This window comes from Diorhabda sublineata, chromosome 8 (genome assembly GCF_026230105.1).
Source record: "Diorhabda sublineata isolate icDioSubl1.1 chromosome 8, icDioSubl1.1, whole genome shotgun sequence".
Classification (NCBI taxonomy): domain Eukaryota; kingdom Metazoa; phylum Arthropoda; class Insecta; order Coleoptera; family Chrysomelidae; genus Diorhabda; species Diorhabda sublineata.
In genome coordinates, this window is record NC_079481.1 from 29,237,701 (window position 1) to 29,260,559 (window position 22,859).

The following is a 22,859-nucleotide window of genomic DNA, read 5'->3' on the forward strand; positions in this document are numbered from 1 at the left end:
AGCGATAGTTGGTTAGGTTTCTTCTGCGATCCGCCATATTTCGTCCAAAGCTATTCTCGTATTTATTTATCACAAGCCGCTATTTATCGTCTTTATCTAATCTTAATTCATTATCCTCATTTATATGAAAATTCGCGTAAAAATGCATTAAACAGGTACACCCTCCCTCATTCACGACTTTTTTCATCCTTCGACCGTTTTCCAGTTTTTATTCCAAGATCCTAGTCACGTTTTTACGCCACGACATCATAAAAAACTCGTTTCACATACTATGCCCTACGATAAATGTTACGAAAAATGATGATAAAAAAACTTCCATCATCTTCAAGTCCGCACAATAGAAAAATGGAAACTATAGACCGGCTAAAAACTGCTAACCGTCGAAACGAGACGTCACCAGACACAATTACCCGACTATGCACCTACAAATCAAACAAGTACCAGCACCAGCAGCTCAAAATCCAGAACGGCCTGTCAGTAAAGAAACGCAGTCAATGAACTTTTTTGCAGAGTATGATGCACCAGCCCAACCACAACAAGATGTCACCATTTTTTTCTCCAATATTTGAATAACAAGTTCAGTTTTTTTTTAACGATAGATGGTTGTTTTTACTGCGATCCGTCATATTTCGTCCAAAGTTAATTCTCGGATGAATTTATCACAAGCCGCTATTTATCGTCATTACCTAACCTTTTAATTAATTCATTCATTTATATAAAAATAAAACTTACTGCACCCCAATATTTTATGATATATCCCTAAATTTTTTATGTAAAATAAAAATTGTCGACAAGAATTTCATAACACAAGTGAGACATTAATTTTTAAAATGGAAATACCAGTCTAATAATAAAAAAAATATTCATTAATTCCTAATACCTAGGACTTTTCAATAGTTCAATTATCCCTATTTTTATTGGCTAGCAGGTAGGTAATTTTATAAAGGGGCGGATAAAATCGGTACATTTTATAGCCGAAAAAGTACCTGAACTCTATTATTCAGAATAATAAACATAAAAATAACATTAAAAATTAGTTTCTTAGTAAGCGGCTCTCTTCTGTTCCTAATGCAAAAAGTGAATATAAAGACGATAGTGTCGAGTCAAACGCGCCGCAGTTCATTTATGGTGAAAATATATAAGATTTAAAAAACGTGAAATTATTTTTTTCAATAAATATTTTACAAATGAATATGATTCTGAAAATGTAACTTAAAAACTTGTGTTACTATTATTTATTTTTTTTCAAATTTTTCATTTTATCACAATATGCTATTCATTCTTGTGTACACTACATTTTTTTTTCGACCATTCTAATTATTCATATTCAGATAAATTTTAAACATTAGTAGAAAAAATAGAAACTATAGAAATTAAACTCAATATAGGGAATTTTTTTACAATTTTTCAACTTGAACGTTTCTATAACAACCACCTCTCAAAAATAAAAAAAAAGATATGAAACATGCGGTATGAGACAATTACTGAATTACGAGAAAATTTTGAATTTGTGAATTTACTTCTGGATTTGGATACAAGAAAATAATAAATTTTAATAAATTCGAATGATGGTTTAGAGAATATGTATTCTTAAGAAATTTCATACAGATATTATAATGAAAAATATTATAAGAACTCAAAACGAAGATGACAAGATCTTCTACGGGAAATAAAATTTATGCAAGAATACAGTAACAACGAATAACTAATTTCAGAGTAACAATTGAAAATCTGGGATAATTATACAGTGAAAATTTAACATTTATCCACAAAATTACTCTTGAAATTTAAAATATAAGAAAATAATTTAAGATTGAAAAAAAAATTAAAGAAGAAAAAAACAATTTTAAAATATCACAATTCCAGAAATAAAAAATGAAATGAGTCCAAAAGATAAAAATATACCCAGAATATAATTTAAAAAATAAATTCAAAAATAAAAATGAATAAATTTTATATTCACAAAAATATTAAACATCAATAATACAAAAATCAAAATAGAAAAGACAGAAATTACTTACAGTTGTAAATGATGCACTTCACAATTCACAAAAATATTCAAAATGATTTTGAATAATAAGTTACAACGTAAGCTTAAGCGCCGCGAAAATCTAAAATGGTATGACCTATAACTGAGAGAAACGACGTATTTATAAGAGAGGCCCTTCTTCCTTCACCCAACTTTGTTCTCGACCAATCGAAACAAGGGTTCGAAAGATGTAGCCAATCCCAACAAAGCGATCAGAACATGTGGGGTGGGGCATTTTTCATTCTTCTTAGTATTTTTGTGGTGAAAGGTTCAAAATTCTGAACACCAAGACCGTTTGTTCCAAAAATTAATAGAGAATATTAAAATTCTAACTTTCAAAAATTGAAAAAAAAACAGTGTATAATAATTTTATCATTCAATTAAATGTTTCGGAGTTTACGATATTTATCATATGATTTTATATCTTCAAATTTCAAGTTTTCAAGTCGATAATGGAAAAGAAGGATGAAAATTTATACAAATTATAAAAATTTATACAAATTATAAAAATTTATACAAATGAAATAGCTGTCGATATGACAATTGGGAAACTTAATTTTTCACACAAGTTAGCTTCCTGTTCGATGGACTTTGGAAAATTTCAATTTCGTGAAAGGTATTTATTATTACATACATACTTTCTTGTGTTAACTTCACCAGAGAATATTAAAAATTAATAGATTCAGTGTTTTTTTAATGATATAAATTAGAAATAATTTACGTTTGAAAATTTTTTCCAAGTGACTTAATTAATAAAATAGTCCAGAAAATGATTTTTTTTTCAAATGATTATTAGAACATGGAATCTTAGTTTCGAAAAATTCAATTTTATAAAAATTTGTTTTAGAAAAAAACGATGTATAATAACTTTGAAAAATTTTTCCAAGTCGCTTATATGATAAAATAGTCCAGAAAATAATTTTTGTTTCAAATGATTATTAAAAACATGGAATTTTAGTTTCGAAAAATTCAATTTTATCAATTTCTCCATAAGAACAAAACAGTGTATAATAATTTTATCAATCAATTATCAAAGTAATCCACAGATCCGAATTTTACAATATTTTATATTTTTAAATTTCAGGTCCAGTTTGGGAAAGAAAGACGAAAATTTATAACAAATGATATAGCTGTCGACATGAAGATTGGAAAACTTGATTTTTCACACAAGTTTGCTTCCTATTTGATGGACTTTGGAAAATTTCCATTCCATAAATGGTATTTATCATTATTACATACATACTTTCTTCTATTAACTTAATCAGAGAATATTAAAAATAAACAGATTCAGACTTTTTTTTTAAATTTTTACGTTTGGAAAAATTTTACAAGTCAATTCTATAATAAAATAGCCCAGAAGATGTTTTTTTCTCAAATGATTATTGTTAAAATGGAATTGCAGTTTCGAATAATTTAATTATGTAAAGTTCTGCATTAGAAAAAACGATATATGATGATTTTATTATTTAATTGTCTATAAGTAAGATTCGAAGTTTACTTTAGATAGTTATTGCATTTTATCTTTTCAAATTTCAAGTCGAACATGGGTAGGAATGATGAAAATTTATAACAAATGAAATAGCTATCGATATTCAATAAACCCTTGAGAAAATCTTTTATTTTGCAAAATATATTATTACACATATACATTCAACTAACTTGAGCAGAAAACATTCAGAATTAAAAAAGAAACAGATGCAGTTTTCTTTTTTTAAGGGTTGATATAACTTAGAAACAATTAACGTTTGATTAAATTGTTCACAGTCGATTATAAAATAAAATGGCCAGAAAATCGAATTATTATTAAAAAAATGTAAGTTTCGTATAAGAACAAAATAGTGTATAATAATTTTATCATACAATTATTATCAAAGTAATTCACATATCGGAAGTTTACAACATTTTATATTTTTAAATTTCAGGTCCAGTTTGGGAAAGAAAAACGAAAATTTATAACAAATGAAGTAGCCATCGATATGAAGATTGCAAAACGGCACACGCATACAAGATACAATAATTATCACACACATACTTTCAATTTACTCAACTGAAAATACCAAACATAAAAAGACAAATTCATACGAATATTATTCTCCAGATATCTATAATTTTTTTTATATTTGTAAATTTAATTTGTAAAAAATTTATTACATAAATTTTTTTTTTCAGACAGGTTAAGTTTTGGAAAGAAACGTGACACAGAAAAACGATAATAGAAAATAGAATTTTACATCTATTTTTATATTCCTGATGCAGCAGCATTTCCATTTTAGAAACACATATTTGTAGTTTGAAATACATATTTGTTATAAAAATTGAAGAAATATGTTTTTTTGTTATTTATTCCTTCCTTTTGGCAAACCACTTTATCGATTCGCACACTATATATTTTTGGTTTCGTTAACGGGTTAAAATTTCGCGTCGAATCGCGCACAAACACCTGTAAGAAAAAAAAATAAATTCAAATCTTCCATTTTGTAAAATTGTTTGAAAAATAACTTGAACGTTAATATGAAATCAAATAATTATAATACATAGATATTATGTTTTTTTTTTTTCAAAATTTCTGTTAAGCAATTTATTTAATCTATTTCGATGGACATTACATTTTGTCATTAGAGTATTTGTTGTAATGTCTAGTTGAATTAAGTACAGAGCGTTCTTTTATTTACCGACGATTATCATATAAATTTACCCACACACACCTCTCAAAGAACTAAAAAAAACCTCATCCTCATGTTTTTAAAATTATGTTTCGCTTGTTCGAAATAATTTCAAATTATGGACCTCAAAGACATCTAATAAAAAATGTTTTTGATACGTTTTAAAACGAACCCCTAATATTCAACTTTTTAGCAGCATTGGTACACCCTGTATATCAATTTAATTTTATATCCGATACAAAGAAAAGTAGGCACTTAAAGAAATGTTTTCTACTGAAATTATTACTGAAAAGTAATGAAATACAACTTTTCAATAAGAGGTGGCACTATTGGGTATTCGACCATCAACAGTTCTAAGAGTGTTTTTCAATTTTTAGACTTTTCTATTTATATTTTCTTCATAATTAACTTATTAACTCAATAAAAAATATGTTTCTACACTCCGATACAACTTTAGTTTTAATGAAAAAATTAATTATTGTGAAAATAGCGGACGCCATCTTCCTTTGAGTTTTGTAAATAGGTGACAAAAAGTCGAGAGCCGAGAAATAGGAAATAGAAATTAATATTAAAATAAGCTCAGTATAAGCTTCTCTGTAAAGATGACGTTGCTAGTGCTAAAAACCTAAACCAAAAATTATTTCATTATTTCTTTAAACTTCTCATAATAGGTAATTGGTTTGTGGTTATTAAATTAAGAAAATCCAAAATTTTGAAAAATAAACGGTCAAAACTTAAAGCTGTGGAAGCTGGAAAGCAAACTTTGTATTCCAAAAGCATAATACGAATAACCGTCCTAATCTTCAGATCTGGCATCTTTGGAATCTTATGAAATTATAATATAATTTCATTTATCATCGTGTAGTTTAAAATAAGTGGAAAATTCGTCCCGCTTTTGCTCGCTCGCCGAAAGGACATTTCCATGATAAATAAAACAAGAAAAATTATGATTGGTTCTTGGTTATTACAATAAGAAAATCCTGGATACAATATAAACATCATAATCATTAGAAAATAATAAGCATTCTCAATGTACACCTAATAAGTAACACAAATGAAATCATTTCAATGAAAACTACGAAACTAACTGAACTTTCATTTCCCAAAATTGAACTTTTGTCAAACTGTTGATGGGATGGGTATCTCAAATTTTTATTTTGCCTTTATAATATATAACAATTTAATTTGGTGTAGAGATTATAAATATTTGAATCCTTTCTTGGTATTCTATTGCAAATGAAATTTTTTTACTTTATTTTTCAAATGATAACGCTTTGCAGTTACATTGAAAATATGAAAGCTACTGCAGAAAGTTCGTATGAAAGTTTTACATAAAAGAATGTTGTTGCAATCCAAATAGAGTTATAGAATTAATTGATATATGAAATTGTCCGAAAGAATCTTGAATATTTAAAATAATTTAACTTCACTATAAAAATTTCTTATAGAATAACCATTGTTTTTCTGAACATATACCTATTGGCTAAAATTACTAATCAGTGAATAGGATTTCATATTATAATACATCTTGAGTGATTTTTGGAAAAAATTGAGAGTATGGAGTACGAAGAGTAACATTGTTGTTGCCGTATATACAGGATGATTAGCAATTATATTTCAAAACATAATAGTAAAAGAATTGTTTGTACTTTCATATCTTAGTTTTTCCTACTACTTTGTTTTAAAGCCTTATTTTCAATTAATGATTACAAGTAATTTTAAATAAAGATATTATTTGCTTGGTGAACCTAGAATTTAGACACATTAGTATCGGGCGGTTATCCTTCTTAAATAACAATTGAGAGGATATAAAATTTTGTAAAATAATAAACATGAAAGGATCAAAAAGGTTCCATCGAACGTGATGTTTCTAGAAAATATATAATTTTACATTTCGGCAACAATAAAAGTATAATAAAGCTGCATTCCCTGAAATAAGAAAAAGGAAGTCCATCAAAAAATATTAAATTCTTTTAACTAAATACCGACATCGATAGAACAAACCTACCCATATACTAAAAATAATTTTGGGTATTTTTGCAAACTCTGAAACGTGTATTTTTGAATATGAAATTTTGTAAAATAATAAACATGAAAGGATAAAAAAGGTTACATTGAACGTGATGTTCCTCGAAAATAAATAAATTTACATTTCGGTACCAATAAAAGTATAATAAAGCTGCAAACCCTCAGAATAATAAAAAGGAAGTCCATCATAAAATATTAAATTCTTTTAACTAAATACTGACATCAATAGAACGAACAACCTACCCGTATACTAAAAATAATTTTGGGTATTTTTGAAAAAAATGTACAAGACTTTTATTAAAGACTATTGAGAATAGCATTACTTGATATGGACATTTTGGACAGCAGATCATGTGTATAGGGTGAGTTACATGTTATAATTCAGTTGTTTCTAGTGCACAAAGTGTGCACAAATTCAGAGTTTATTCATAATACGGTATATGTATACCAAAATTAGTTGCACAAATGAAACATATGAATCACATTTTTGAATTTGAAGTCAACTCTGAGAAAAGTTTCATTTACCATCAAGTTTTAAAACAAAAAATTGAGAAATTTTTACCAATAGAACAAAAAAATCCCGAGAGGACACAGTTAATTACAGAGTACCTTATATCAGGTGGTGGAATATGTCCAATATTAAAGAAGAAAGAAACAAGGTGTGATGAAACCGAATTTTCATTAATAGAAATATTCGAATAGTTGTTTAGCTGATATGTTCCACTCTTTGAATACAGAGTGTCCTTGTATGGACAATAATTAGAAGTTCAATGCTGAAATATACAAGAATTTTAGTTTCGAGATTACTTCTAGTACAAATAACCTACATATTTTCTAATTTATTCTAATATCGTATATAAGTTATCCTAGTTGTAAATAAGTCATACCTATCTCTCAACTGATACTCCCTGTATATCTTTATTATCATTGTATGGAAAAAATCATTAATAAAACAATATAAAGCAAGAGATTTCTTAAATAATATTTCAAACGACGTTTTAAATAATTAGTGATAATTAATACTTATACTATTAAATGGCTATATGAGGAAATGTTAGTAATTAGTTAGCAATTAGTAATTTCATGAGTGATTACAGGTACATGATAATGTTTCTTAATTAAATAGTAGAATTTAGAATAATGTAACTGACTAAAACAATTTCAAGTTTCAAAATAATGGCTGCATATAAATCAAAACATTTTTGTTAACTTGGTATTATTTTTGATTGTTTATCGAAAATACTGTGAATTGAAAATTTCCCCGATTATTTATGTAGAATACAGTGATTTCAAAATTTCTCATAGTGTAGGGTGGTCCTTATCTCCAAGTTAAATAAACGTCCTGAAAGGATTCTGTTGAACGTTATCTCATATATATAAAAAAAAATATATTCGAAATATTAAGTAAACAAGAAATTCTTGGAACAAAGACATCTAAGAAGGGTCTGAACGGTCAATTTTCGTTTATTAGTAATAAACCCTCAACATGTATAGTTATTTTGGTATTACTTTAGATTTATCTAAAATACTGCGATTTTAAAATTTCTCATAGTGTAGGGTGGTCCTTATCTATTTAGGAATTCTGTTGAACATAATCTCATAAATGCCAAAAATAAGATTGAAATGTAAACACACAATTCTTCGAACAAAGACAAAGCATCCAAGAAGGGGCTGCACGGTCATTTTTCGTTATCGGTATTTAACCCTCGATATAATGTAAACAAACTATTCTACAAACAGATAAAAAGGGTTCCTAAACTGCACTGCACGTGTTGTTTTTCAAATATATTATACCTCTTGTAAATTCTCGATAACCAATGTAGAAAAATAAATGAAGGATACTTTTAACAAAAAAAAAGGGTGTAATGATGGTCGGTAAAATATATCTAAAATAAACATACCAGACTCCATAGTAGTAAACCATTAAAAACATTGAATTCTAAAAAATCTATTTTCACTATAAAAATTTCTTATAGAATAACCATTGTTTTTCTGATGGCTAAAATTACTAATCAGTAAAAAAGAATTCATTCAGATTATAAAAATCTTTGAGTAATTTTTTGAAAAAATTGAGAAAATTTTCCAAAATGAGGTTTAATTTTACGATCTTTAAGTATAAATCTTGATGGATACTAATTATACAGAGCGTTCATTACTTTTCAATAATAAGATGGAAAAATTATAAAAAAAATTAGTAATTTGACTTACTATGCAAATATTATTGAAGTTTATGATTTAGAGTTAGGAAGTTAATTTGATACGTAAAATGATTTGTACTCACATAACTTTGTCCACATAGGAAAGTCTCCATATCCATTTTCCATTTCCATGATGTCTATCACTTAAAACTGATTCGCGACACACCGAAATCGATACCGAAAATTACGAATCACTTTTCCATATCGCGGCGGTTGCCTGCCTCATTTTTGATCAAATTCCAAAGACATTCATCACACAATCATCTCATTAACCCAACAGATTTGTTCTCAAAGATCAGGAAAATCTCAACGGAGTACTCAGAAAGTCATTTGAATGGAAATCACATCTTCAAGTTACTTACTTATCTAATTATCATTTATATTGATCAGAAGGATCCATGTACTACTATTTCCAATCAAAGTGAATTTGAGGTGTATTGGAGCAATTCTATCATATGATTGGAACTTTCTTTGTGGATATACCTCGTATATCATATTGAAATTGTATTACATTCAATTTTTGGGAAAAATATCAATTTCTCAGGATAAATTTTGGAATAATGGATGGAGAAAAATTTGTTTGATTTAAAATATTGGAAAATTTCAACGTACGTTTAAATGAATTGAATTATCTAGCAGTACCAAGTAGAAACGTAAAATATGTAGTGTGAAATATTTGTTATGAAGAATGGAAAATAATTTTTTTTTTGTTATTTATCCAACAATCAACTACTTTTTGGCGAACCGCATTATGGAACGTGCACTACATTTACCTTTCGTTTCGTTAACGGGTTAAAATTTCGCGTAGAATCGCGCACCAACACCTGAAAAAAAACATGAATTGTAATATTTTTTCTAAATACCCTTGCAATTAAAAAAGTACAAAAAATTATGCAAATAGATTGTGTCTCCTTTAAATATTCACGTCAAACCATTCAATCAAACACTATATTTATAAACAGATTGCCCCTGTATGTATAATAAATGAAAATTATATAACAATATATTCAGAAAAAAACTTTAATTACTTCTTAAATCTGTCAGCCACTAAAATTTTCCCCCTCGTAAAAATCAAGCCCACAATTTTTAGATGGTACCCGGTATTATAAATTCAAAGTTATATTACCCAAGATGTTATAATTTATTCGACTTGAGTGAGTTAGTTATAAATGAAAATTATATCAATAAAATCAAGTTTTCAAAATGAACGTGTTGCAAGCAAAAAAGTAAAAAATCATCCAAGTAATAAAATTTGTCGAATTCGCCTTCGTGGTTTTCAAGTTAAACAAAATATAACAAGAAAATTTCTCACGGTAAATTACTTTTCACTAAATTTGCGATTCTCAAATCAAAATTCCTACAAAATACAAAATCATTATCACTAAAACGATATTTTTAAATAAAATTCTGTTCGCTTTCGAATTCCAATTATACAAAAAATTTCTATTTTGTTTCAAAACTTGATTTTATTAGTTTTTTACAACTAAAAGTTTTAATATTTTTTTGTTATTTAACAGAAGCGAGGACCACATCATTTTATTTCTGAAATTATTTTTACCAATTATGATATACAGGGTTTTTCTCAACTATTTGTATTTTACGATATAATATTAGAAAAATATCAATCATATATGTTTTCTAGTAGTTTTCCAAAAAAAATTCCGTTCTTACAAACACATTTTTTTGTAAATGCTTTGCAAAGTAGATTATATATATATATATATATATATATATATATATATATATATATATATATATATATATATATATATAGGTTGAATCTTCCGGATTGATCACATTTTTTTGAAGAAATGGTAATAATGACGGTTTACAATAAATTTTAGCAATTTTCTTATAAGTTTACGTATAGGGAATACTAAAAAAAATTTACACGAAGATAAATTACAATGTGATACATTCGAAAGAAGAAATATAATGAGAATTTCAATTTTGAGCTCACTTTGTATATAAAATAACAAATAATTACAATTTAATCGACTACGACGATATTGCATCTTATTAAGAAAGACACTTAGTTAAATTCTTTTTCTCAACTTACAATAAGTTACAGAGGGTTCTTGTATTTACCTACCTCTCATATAAATTTGTATACAACTCTCAAAGTACTCAAAAAATTTTAATCTCATTTTCAAAAAATTATGTTTAAAGCGTTCTAGATAATTTCAAAATATGGACCTCAAATACAACTAATAAAAAAATTTTTTTGATACGTATTAAAACGACCCCCTAATACTCAACTTTTTAACAAAATTGGCGCACCCTGTATATCAATATAATTTTATAGTGGAAACAAAGAGAACTAAACATTTAACAAACAATGTTTCCTAATGAAATTAATACTCAAAATTTATGGAGCCGAGCTATTCAATAAGAGATGTCACTATTGGGCATTCGACCTTCAACCACTATTCGAAGAGTATGGGATTCAATTTTTTAGAAGTTTCCATTCATATTTCCGTGATGGTGGACACATTATTCTATAAAAATATGTTTCTTCACTCTAACACAACTTTGGTCTTAATAAAAAAATAAATTGGTGTGAAAATAACGGACGCCATCTTCCTTTCAGTTTTATAAATAGGTGACAAAAAGTCAAGAGCTGAGACATACGAAATAGTAGAAACTAATATTGAAATGAGTTCAGTATGAGCTTCTGTACATAGATAGCGTTGCTAGTACTAAAAATATAAACCAAATTCACGTTTTGGAGTTTTTGTAAATAGAATAAGTGATGCAATTTGTTAATTTATGTCTCGAGTAAATACTATTGATTTCAAGATAAATTTGCGCCTTTCCATTTTGCAAATCCATTCGAGAGTATTTCGTTACTCGGTTAAATATATACGTAGAAGGAAGTCACCACAGAAATTTCCATATCTCAAATTTTTGAACTTTTTTTTTATTTGAAGAAGTTCAAATGCAAAATTTTTGAAAATAAACCGTCAAAAGTAGAGGGTATGAAAGCTGCAAAGCAAACTTTGGTATTCCAAAAGCATAATACGAATAACCGTCCTAATCTTCAGATCTGGCATCTTTGGAATTTATAATATGATTTCATTTATCATCGTATAGTTTGAAATAAGTGAAAAATTCCTCACACTCTTGCACGCCGAAAGGAAATTTCCAAGAAAAATAACTAAGAAAATAACTGAGGTTTAATTTGCCATGTATCAACTAATTTCTATAGATATATCACCCTATAGTATAATAAAATAAAAAATACTTAAAACGGCGTTTTATTTGAAACAATTCTTAATCTTTTCTTTTCTTTTCGAAACTATAGATTCTGAGAGAAACATAAATACAAATTTGATAATAAAGAAACTAAAAGTTACTATTTTCCGGGTAATAATATCTTTACGATTGCACGAAATTTCTCTGCCTACTGAAATTCGAAATAAAAAAAAAACTCAATTTAAGGTCTCAACATTGTAGTTGTGATATCTCCAAAAAAAAGGTGGAGTGAAAATAATGTTTCATCACTAAAATCCACCTTACTTTTATATAAACAATCATCTCCTATATATTATTATTATTAATATATGTAGATTAGAAGTACTTGAAACAATAAAATAAAACATTTTAGCAAAACCTAGACACATGGTAAGTTACACAACACTGACTCATACTTTTCATGTCGAGTTGAAAATTTGAACAAATAGAACATTTCGTCTAAAAAAATTATCATATATTTGTTATGTTCAATTACTTTCGGGACATCCTATTTGCCAAATATACATATTCTACGTCTTCGTTTTTCGAATTAGTCATTTCATTAGTGATTACAAGTAGGTACATGAAAATGTTTATTGTAAAGAAACATCGTAGAATTTATATAGTGTTAAATTTATTTCAAGTTTAAAAATTTCTGTTTCATTTTCTACGCAGTAATAAATAAAGCCTTTATCAAGTGCTAAATTTTGGATTCATTTAGAATATGAATAACAAAAGGAAACATCTAGAAGAGGTATATCAGTTTGCTTAAATAAACAAAAAAGGGTGTTTGGTTTTTGGAAGATATATAATACCTAATTTCACTATAGATCCTTGGAACAAATAAAAAGTAGGTAGTAGAGGGTAATTTTTCAATAACACATTGATATAACAAATGTAGCAAAAAAAAGTAAATTCTTGGAAGGATAAAGAAAGGGTCTGAGAAGGTTTCACAATTTATCAAAATATCGATCATAAATATTACATTTGGACTATAAAATAAACATAAAAATTTAAAAATAGAATAACAATCCCTCGGAAGATATTGAAATATCAACACTAAAAAATATCTTCTACCTACCTACGAATTATTGTACCCCGAGAAGCTCATACAAGAAATTAAATAATTGAAAAGTGAATATTGAAAGTTTTGACTGAACAGTTTTCAAAATGCAAATCAATCCGTTTCACGCAAATTTTAAAATAAAAACTATTTTCTATCGATATACTGAAAATTTCAAAAGTTTCCAATAAAAATTTTCAACATTAGTCACATTTTTAAAATTAGAAATCGAAAGATTTATTTGTCGTTATTAAACAGATCCAGTATCTCTGTATTTTATTTATGTAATAATAACTATTGTACTACAATCGAAATAAGGTATTTTAATATTAATATCTATATATATATATTTTTATATGAAAAAACATATTACAGTTGAAAAGATTTGACGTGACCAATAATTGCGTCGACCTAGAAAGATGGCCGACATGCTGTCCAGGCAGACAAGGATAAACGAACTTTTTGATGCTATATTTTAGATTATCGTTTGTTTAATGTTTATAAGTAAATTAATGATTCACACAATTTCAAATTATCTGAAGAATATGCTTAATTTTAATTACTTTGAAAATATTAAAAAAATAATAATAAAACCTTAGCATTCCATAAAATGTAATACACTGAAATCGTTCATTTTCCTGGAAACTTTAATTGGACAAATCTCGTTAATTTTTACATAAAGAGAATTATATCTTACCTATATCAATAAGAAAATAGTTTTCACTTCACAACCGAAAACAAAATTACACGAAATTTTAAGAATAGAAAATTTAGCATCAAATATGTCTGCCCGAATTTGTAATACTGTCAAAGTTTCATTATCTAAATAATTAAATGCATTGTTTAAAGCTTGTGACTTCAACATTCACAGTGCGCAAGTCAAAAACAAGTCTAGACATTCGCAAAGAATTCGAAAGGGGTCAATGATCTGAGAAGATGTAAAGTTTTGATTTATTAAATAATAAGTAATTGAATATTACATAATATTTTGTTATATAATTTCCATATTGAATAAAATAGTGTTTTCAAATATAAAATAAATAAAGCAAGATATATTTTTAGAATATTTCTAAGAAAGTTTTAAATAATTAGTGATAATACATATAATACTTACGATAAAACATGACATAGATTTAATTATTACATTTCACAATAACTTAATATTATTAAAAGATTATATAAGTAGAGTTTATGGGCAACAAATAATAGTAATTTCCTTTTGGGAATCTGTATACTTTTAATGTATTACGACATATCTTCGTTTTTAGAATTAGTAATTTCATGAGTGATTACAGGTACATGAGAATGTTTCTTAATTAAAAAACGTAGAATTTAGAACAATGTTACTAACTTAAACAATTTAAAGTTTCAAAGGAATGGCTGCATAGAAATCAAAACATTTTTGTTATCTTGGTAATATTTTTGATTGTTTATCGAAAATACTGTGAATTGAAAATTTCCCATGGATGGGGGGTGGTCCCCATCCCCAAATTAGATAAACAATATGAGAAAATATTCTATTAACCGTCATGTTTCTCAGGAATATCAAAAATCAATTCGAAATGCAAAGTAAATAAAAAATTCTTCCAACAAAAACAAAGGCATCTAAGAAGGTGCTTCAAGGTCAATTTTATTTCGTTATTAGTAATAAGCCCTCAACATGTATAGTTATTTTGGTATTATTAGAGTATTCGATTTATCTAGAATACTGCGATTTTAAAATTTCTCATAGTGTAGGGTGGTCCTTATCTCTTTAAGAATTCTGTTGAAGGTAATCTCATAAATGCCAAAAATAAGATTGAAATGTAAACACACAATTCTTCGAACAAAGACAAAGGCATCCAAGAAGGCCCTGCACAGTTATTTTTTGTTATCAGTATTAAGCCCTCCATATAATGTAAACAAACTATTCTACAAGCAGATAAAAAGGGTTCCTAAACTGCACCGCACATGTTGTTTTTCAAATATATTATACCTCTTGTAAATTCTCCATAACCAATGTAGAAAAATAAACAAAGGATACTTTTAACAAAAAAAAGGGTATAATGATGGTCCCTAAAATATATCTAAAATAAACATACCAGACTCCATAGTATACCATTAAAAGTTGTAAATTCAGAATTAGATACTTTGATATACTTATTGTTTTCAAATGATTCCTTTAATTTAAAGTTATAGATTGATTTCGAATAATCTTTCTTGAGATATAATTTTTTCACACTGTTTCATTTCGATTTCATATTTCATTCCATTTCCCTAATTTTTACACAAAATTCTAATCACAACATAATCAATTCTATCGAGATTAACAACAACAAATAAAATATTCAAATTTAACTTTATATTTCAAAATATCCGTAAAGATTTCGAAAACATTGTTTGGTAAGTTTAATTGGATGTTTGTTAAAACTTTCTGAATGTTAAAAAAGTTATTCAAAAATTAATTCAAACTATTTTTCTTCATTAATTAATATCTGTAACTATATTAATCTCAATAAAATATTCCTAGAATTCCCAAAAACCAAGAACATCTGATCAAAGTTCTGCTCACTTAATAAATAAGAAAAAAAATGCATCAAATCAAAATTTGATGCAATAATTCGGACCGAAAATTTTAGAAAAATTTGAATAACTGATTTTAGAATTTCCTTCATACGAGGTACATCCACAATGTAAGTTCCATTTCTAAGTTTCAATGAAAACCTATATTTCGAATAGTCATAGAGAATGAAATTTTGGTATCTTATGATACCCCTAAGCAAATTTCGATACCTCGACCAACTCATTTCCACCGTTTGCTCCGACGTTTTGCCTTGCCGTTTGATTTAGGCACATGCGTGGAAATTAAGAAACAGAGCAATCTCCGAGGATTACTGCCTTTAATCTTTTTTTACACCTGAAATATAATTTCCAATTATACAAAAAATTCCTTTTTTGTTTCAATACCTGATTTTATTATAAGTTGTTTACAACTAAAAGATGAAAGAATTTTTGTTATTTAACAGAGGCTCACATTATTTTATTTCTGAAATTATTTTTATCAATTATGATATACAGGGTTTTTCTCCATTATTTGTATTTTACAATATAATCAAAAAAAAATACCAATCATTTATACGTTTCCTAGTAGTTTTGCAAAATAATTCTACTCAAGTGAAATCCATAACAGTCCATCACAAGTAAGCAATGCACAAAGATGTAACTCCCATAAATTGCACAAACGGCATCTTCCATTTCGAAATTTTGTTTTCAGTTTGATACTAAATGAATCAGAAAATCTAATCCATACTCACATTCCACCATGCTTTATCTCCTGATAATTTAATAGTTGATTAAACTGTTGGTATAATTTTTGAATTATTAACACACATACTTTCATTTATGTAAAACTACTAATAAGATGCTACAGTTTTGGAACTTTTATTCCATATTAAAATGATATTCCAACTAATATAAATGTCACTTGGTTTGGTGTATTCATTTTTAATACTTTATTTATTTTTTCAACAAAAGAAACATCAGGATTGAATAGTAATGGAATTGACACTTTCCATCCTTATCTTTGATAACACTTTCATATGGAAACATTGGCTGTTTTTACATTGGATTGGAAGCATCAGGTACTCTTTAAATCTGAAATTGATAAAAGACAAAAATTTAAACAGGCAGATATATAATCAACTTTTAAGAGTTCAAATCATTAATGACAGCAGTTGAAATTTATTGATAAAAAAAGCAAAACTATAATACATCTTTGCTTTAAGCATTATTGAAAAAAGAATATAACAAATCAAGTTCTGTTTTTATTTGTACCAAATACATGAAGATTTATTATTCTAACTATCATGAAACGATTGCCAAATATATGAATTTACAAAAAGAATTTTTCAAAGTTCAATGCAACATCGAATAAATTAGAAAAATAATATATTGATAAAATTTGAGACATTCAGATACATACTCACCTTTTTTCAATTTAAGAGTTGTCAGCTCAAGTTTCATATTTGTTTTCAAGACTTCTCAGACTTCATGTTCATCGATGTTAACATTGAAGTGTCTTCATATAACTTGATCAATAACTTTAATTTGCCTGAAACAGTTGCTCTAGGTCCTTTAGATGTGCTGTTCCAGAATAAACTTTAACCTGCAGAATGATGGTTATCCTAATTTGAATTTAATTAAATAATTTATTTAATACCTGGTAAATTTAATGTTTAACTTGCAACTGCCCCATCAACGTTTTTTATTATACATTCTATCGAATAATAATGACAAATTTGTAGACACGTTTTGAGTGCAAACCTTCAAATTTCCCATATAAAAAATCTTAGTCTGATTTCAGCATTGCTTTTCCTTCCCGTTAAAATATCATGAAAATATAATCAAATTATGTTTACTACTACGAATTTAGTGTTAATGATGAATAATACAAGAATTAAAATTATAGTTATAAGTGATAAATAGAACAGAGTTATTGTTATAGCCCAATAACAAACCCTAATTCCAAAAATGAACCTAACCTTAATATAATCTTGTTCTATTCGAAAATTAAACATATTTAATGGAGATAGCTCCAAAATATTGAATTCTCACTTGCAAATCTTAATATTTGAAATAATTTCATTTATACTTAGTTTATTATTCCATTGGGGTTAATTAATATTTGACAGATAAACATCTAACCATTATTTTATTTAAAAAAGAAGACTATATATTCGACCGAAAAAGTAGAATTTAATAATGAAGAAAAAAGAAGAATCGCATAGTTCAAAAAGTTAACTTCTCTCTGTTTATATTTTCTCTTGTGTAAAATAATTACATATTTTGTGATGGATTATACTGTAGGAAGTATAGCTGATTTAATAACACCGATTATCAAATTAAAGTCAAGAGAATTTCAGTCCAACTAAACGAAAAGAAACAAGGTAAGGATAGAAAGTTGGATATCAAACAACAAGTAAACGAGGGAGGAAACACTAATCTGAAGACAAAAATGCTTATCATGCTTGGTTATTACAATAAGAAAATCCTGGATACAATATAAACATCATAATCATTAGAAAATAATAAGCATTCTCAATATACACCTAATAAGTAACACAAATGAAATCATTTCAATGAAAACTACGAAACTAACTGAACTTTCATTTCCCAAAATTTAACTTTTGTCAAACTGTTGATAGGATGGGTATCTCAAATTTTTATATTGCCTTTATAATTGTATATAACAATTTAATTTGGTGTAGAGATTATAAATATTCAAATCCTTTCTTGGTATTCTATTGCAAATGAAATTTTTTTACTGTATTTTTCAAATGATAACACTTTGCAGTAACATTGAAACTATGAAAGCTACTGCAGAAAGTTCATATGAAAGTTTTACATAAAAGAGTGTTGTTGCAATCCAAATAGAGATATAGAATTAATTGATATATGAAATTGTCCGAAGGAATCTTGAATATTTAAAATAATTTAACTTCACTATAAAAATTTCTCATAGAATAACCATTATTTTTCTGAACATATACCTATTGGCTAAAATTACTAATCAGTGAATAGGATTTCATATTATAATACATCTTGAGTGATTTTTTGAAAAAATTGAGAGTATGGAGCACGAAGAGTAACATTGGTGTTGCCGTATATACAGGATGATTAGCAATTATATTTCAAAACATAATAGTAAAAGAATGACAGTATAATATTTATGCTGTGATTTGAAAATTTTTCAAAAATATCATGTGGTCCTCGTTCCTATCTTAGTATCACAAAAAAAGTTTTCGTATCATTTTTCTTTCAAAAACTTACGAAAATATGGTAAAATTGTTCAAAAGACATTTATTGGGTCGACACGTATATTGGAAACTATCTGTAACAATTTTCGGAAAATTCATGAATGGGAATTTTCCGTGAAGCTCGTTTTAGTTGATTACTACTAAGATTACACCAAATTTGTTTTTCACGCTACCCCGTATTTACATTCAAATTATAGAGAAGAAAATGGTTATTTTCCATATAAAGGTATAATGATTAGGGAAATTTGAGAAAATCCCGCTTTATATCAAACTTTATCAGTATTGTTTGTACTTACATATCTTAGTTTTTCCTACTACTTTGTTTTAAAGCCTTATTTTCAATTAATGATTACAAGTAATTTCAAACAAAGATATTATTTGCTTGGTGAATGTAGAATTTAGTCACAATACACTTGAATTTATCGAAAAGTTCGAACAAATATAGCTGGGAATTTATGAAAAGAACTAAAAATGATGTTGTGAAAAACTGAATCAAGTGCCTAATTTTAGGCAATTTTAAAACATATATGACAATGCAAAAATTTTTTGTGCTAATTTTGAATGTTTATGGATAATATTAGAAAATAGAAAAAAGACAATGTAATGTTGATACTATGAATTTGAAATTTCCCTATGATCATAAAAGTATCGGGCAGTTATGTTCTTAAATAACGATTGAGAGGATATAAAATTTTGTAAAATAATAAACATGAAAGGATCAAAAAGGTTCCATTGAACTTGATATTTCTAGAAAATAAATAAATTTACATTTCGGCACCAATAAAAGTACATATAATAAAGTTGCAATCCCTCAAAATAAGAAAAAGGAAGTCCATCATAAAATATTAAATTCTTTCAACTAAATACCGAAATCGATAGCACCTACCAGTATACTAAAAATAAAAAAAGGTTCCACAACTGCACTGCACGTGTTGTTTTTCAAATATAGTGAATATCAACCCTAGGATACTTTCAACAAAAAAAGGGTCTAATAATGGTCAGTAACAGAATATAATATAAACGAAAGATTTCTAAAATAAACACACCAGACTCCTTCGTAAACCATTAAAAATATTGAATTCTAAACACTCTACCTTTACTATAAAAATCTCTTATAGAATAACCATTGTTTTTCTGAACATATGATGGCTAAAATTACTAATCAGTAAGAAAGAATTCATTCAGATTATAAAAATCTCCTTCTTAATACCAACCTTAGAAAAAAAAATTTTTGTAAACCTTACAGAAATGATTACGGTGATCCTGCAAATTGCTGTTTGCGATTTGAATACATTTCATTGAATAAGGTAAGTTACCTAATCTCAAGTTCCTTTACTTTTCGCTATAAGAATCATTACTTATTCCAGTTCAGTACGCATTTCAATTAAAATGAATACCTTTCACTTCTTATCGTTTTATGTAGGTACATAACCTGAATAATTCGAAAAAACTTTTATTCAACTTTTCATGAAACCTAACAGAAATCAAAAGATTAGCAAATTACGTTCCTTCATGAACACAAAGTACAAATAAAACAGATTTAAAATTAAGAAAATTTATTTACTAAATAAGTATTATAAAATGTACATAGTTTAAAAAAAACATTCAAAAGTTGTAGAAATAAAAAATTTATTTGTGTTTCAATTTTTTAGCTAGTTTTGGGGTGATCTTCAATGTCGATAAGTTGTCATTTTTTGTTGCCTCAAAGCGAAGGTATTCACATAACGAGGTTTTTCATATCGACCTATAAATTTGGGGTAATTATAAACATCCTTTTCGTTAACATCAATTTTAATAGAGGAGTCTGTTTTGATCACCGTATTTGGTGCCAATCCCAATTTATAGCATTTCGTGATATTACTCAATTTTTGAAACGTTACGCCATCAGAAAATTGTTCAGTCGACTTGGAATGTCTGAAAATAGATTCCAATAGTTCTTATTACAAAAGACGCTCACCAAAAGATAATAATTAATTTTAAATACCAAATCATGAATATACAAATGCATTTTTATAACAGCAAAATTTTGAAAATAGTGTGTAACTTGTTGACCTTTTGGTATTCGTACCTGTTTGTATCTAATTCTGTTGCGGTCACATCATTTCTATCAAATTCAAAATTATCCAAATGATGTGTTTCAAAATAATTTTTATCCCTAAATTTTCTTATATCCGATATATTCATACTACCATCACCAGATAAATTTGTTTGGGACATTTCCGTTGAATTTTTGTCGCGTTCATTTACATTTAAGTAGCTCTCGTCTTTTTGGTTTCCTAAAACATGTTATGAATAGAATAATACGATGTAAGTCTGGCTGGCGGCTCAAGTTGTGATGGTGTTTCAACTTAATTACAACCCATAATGTCCTTGATATATCCTACACAAGTGACTAGATCACTGCACTAATAAAAAATATAAACATTATAATGAAAACACTTCATCACTATAATATAAACAAATTATTGCTAATCTGTTCTAAACTCTAAATGAAAAACGGAAATTAAGGAGTAATGGATAAAAAAAACGTGGGAGATACGGCATAGTAGTTCGGTTTTTACTCAAATAAGAGTAGTTGAATTCCAAATTTACAATGTTGATTAAAAAATATTTTACCTGCGTTAGGTTCGTATGGGATATGGTTATTACATTTACATACACATTTAGTTGAAGTTAATTTGTTCTGGGTATATCGATTATCAAACAATTGTTCGCCATCTGTTATCAAATTTTTCACAGATTTTTCAGATGATGAATTTTTAGTAGAGGCAAATTCTGGACGGGTTTTTCTGGAAAATGATTTGTCTCCACACAATTTGCTTTTTAAATAATCCTCTTTAAACGATGAATATGTGCATCTTGGTATATATTTGGTGGTATTTCCATTTATTTTGTCGATGTCGCATTCTCTTTCACTTGCTACTTCGTCTGTACTTTTTGCAAACAAATTTAAATCGTCCGAATTTAACCCTTCTGTAACATATTCGCTGGAACCGGTTGCTATTGTATTTGGATTTCGAGTACCTTCAATAAAATTATTATTCTCAAGTCCACTAAATACTCGAAATATAAAATTTTGGAATGCCATTTAATATTGAAACGAAATACGTACTCATAATAGTTAATGTTCTATATTGATCAATATCTTTTAGATATTCATCATATTCATTGTCTCGAAATTTTTCATACTCCTTTCTTTGATCCGTAATTTTTAGATTTTCATTTTCAAATTCATTCTGAATTGATTGTACTCTATTGATATGGTCTGTTAATTCAGAATTGGCTGAAAAAATTCAATCAATAAAGTAAATGTTCCAGGAAACTTTTTTACTTTTTTAAATTAATTTCATGTAATGGAACTTTATATTTGAAAGAAATAAACCTTTGCAGAAACAGTGGAAAGAACTACGTCCTTTTGTATTTAATTTATTGTGAAATCTATCTTCGAATTCTTCCAATGATAAACATTTATTAGGCCTTCTCAATAATAGCCCTGGTGGCTTTATCGAAGTTTCTTTGCAATAACAATTATTTGAACCCAAGCAACTTTTGCGATATACGTTATTTGTATTACTTGGCTTGAAGGGAACATTTTTGAAACATTTTCTTCGAGAATTCAATAAATATTCTGGTTGTAGTGCTAATGCAACGTTTGCTGAATCATTCCTAGTAGCCCAGTTATTGGAAAAAAGAAGTTGTTTGGGACCGTCTTGAGTTATGCTGAAAAATTTATTACGGAAAAATATAAATAAATTTTCAACTTTGTTGAATGTTAATATTCACAGGAAATTCTGACTGTATCAATATATTATCATGTCAATACGTGCTCACCTCCTATCACAACAACTA

General features: G+C 27.1%; 1 protein-coding gene and 2 long non-coding RNA genes across 3 annotated transcripts; all 3 read right to left on the bottom strand.

Annotated features, from left to right (window-relative positions):
- Positions 1 to 3,463: 3,463 nt before the first annotated feature.
- On the bottom strand, positions 3,464 to 10,308 carry LOC130447600 (uncharacterized). The gene is made up of 3 exons (XR_008910269.1): positions 9,947 to 10,308; positions 9,002 to 9,742; positions 3,464 to 4,469 (listed from the first exon to the last, which is right to left on the bottom strand). It is a non-coding gene; the product is annotated as an uncharacterized LOC130447600 (long non-coding RNA).
- Positions 10,309 to 15,748: 5,440 nt separating this feature from the next.
- Positions 15,749 to 17,928, bottom strand: LOC130447601 (uncharacterized). The gene is made up of 3 exons (XR_008910270.1): positions 17,414 to 17,928; positions 17,181 to 17,359; positions 15,749 to 16,848 (listed from the first exon to the last, which is right to left on the bottom strand). It is a non-coding gene; the product is annotated as an uncharacterized LOC130447601 (long non-coding RNA).
- Positions 17,929 to 20,680: 2,752 nt separating this feature from the next.
- Positions 20,681 to 21,227, bottom strand: LOC130447607 (uncharacterized). The gene is made up of 2 exons (XM_056784510.1): positions 21,079 to 21,227; positions 20,681 to 20,924 (listed from the first exon to the last, which is right to left on the bottom strand). Exons 1-2 carry the CDS (start codon positions 21,225 to 21,227, stop codon positions 20,681 to 20,683), a joined length of 393 nt encoding a protein of 130 aa, XP_056640488.1.
- Between the last annotated feature and the right edge of the window lie 1,632 nt (positions 21,228 to 22,859).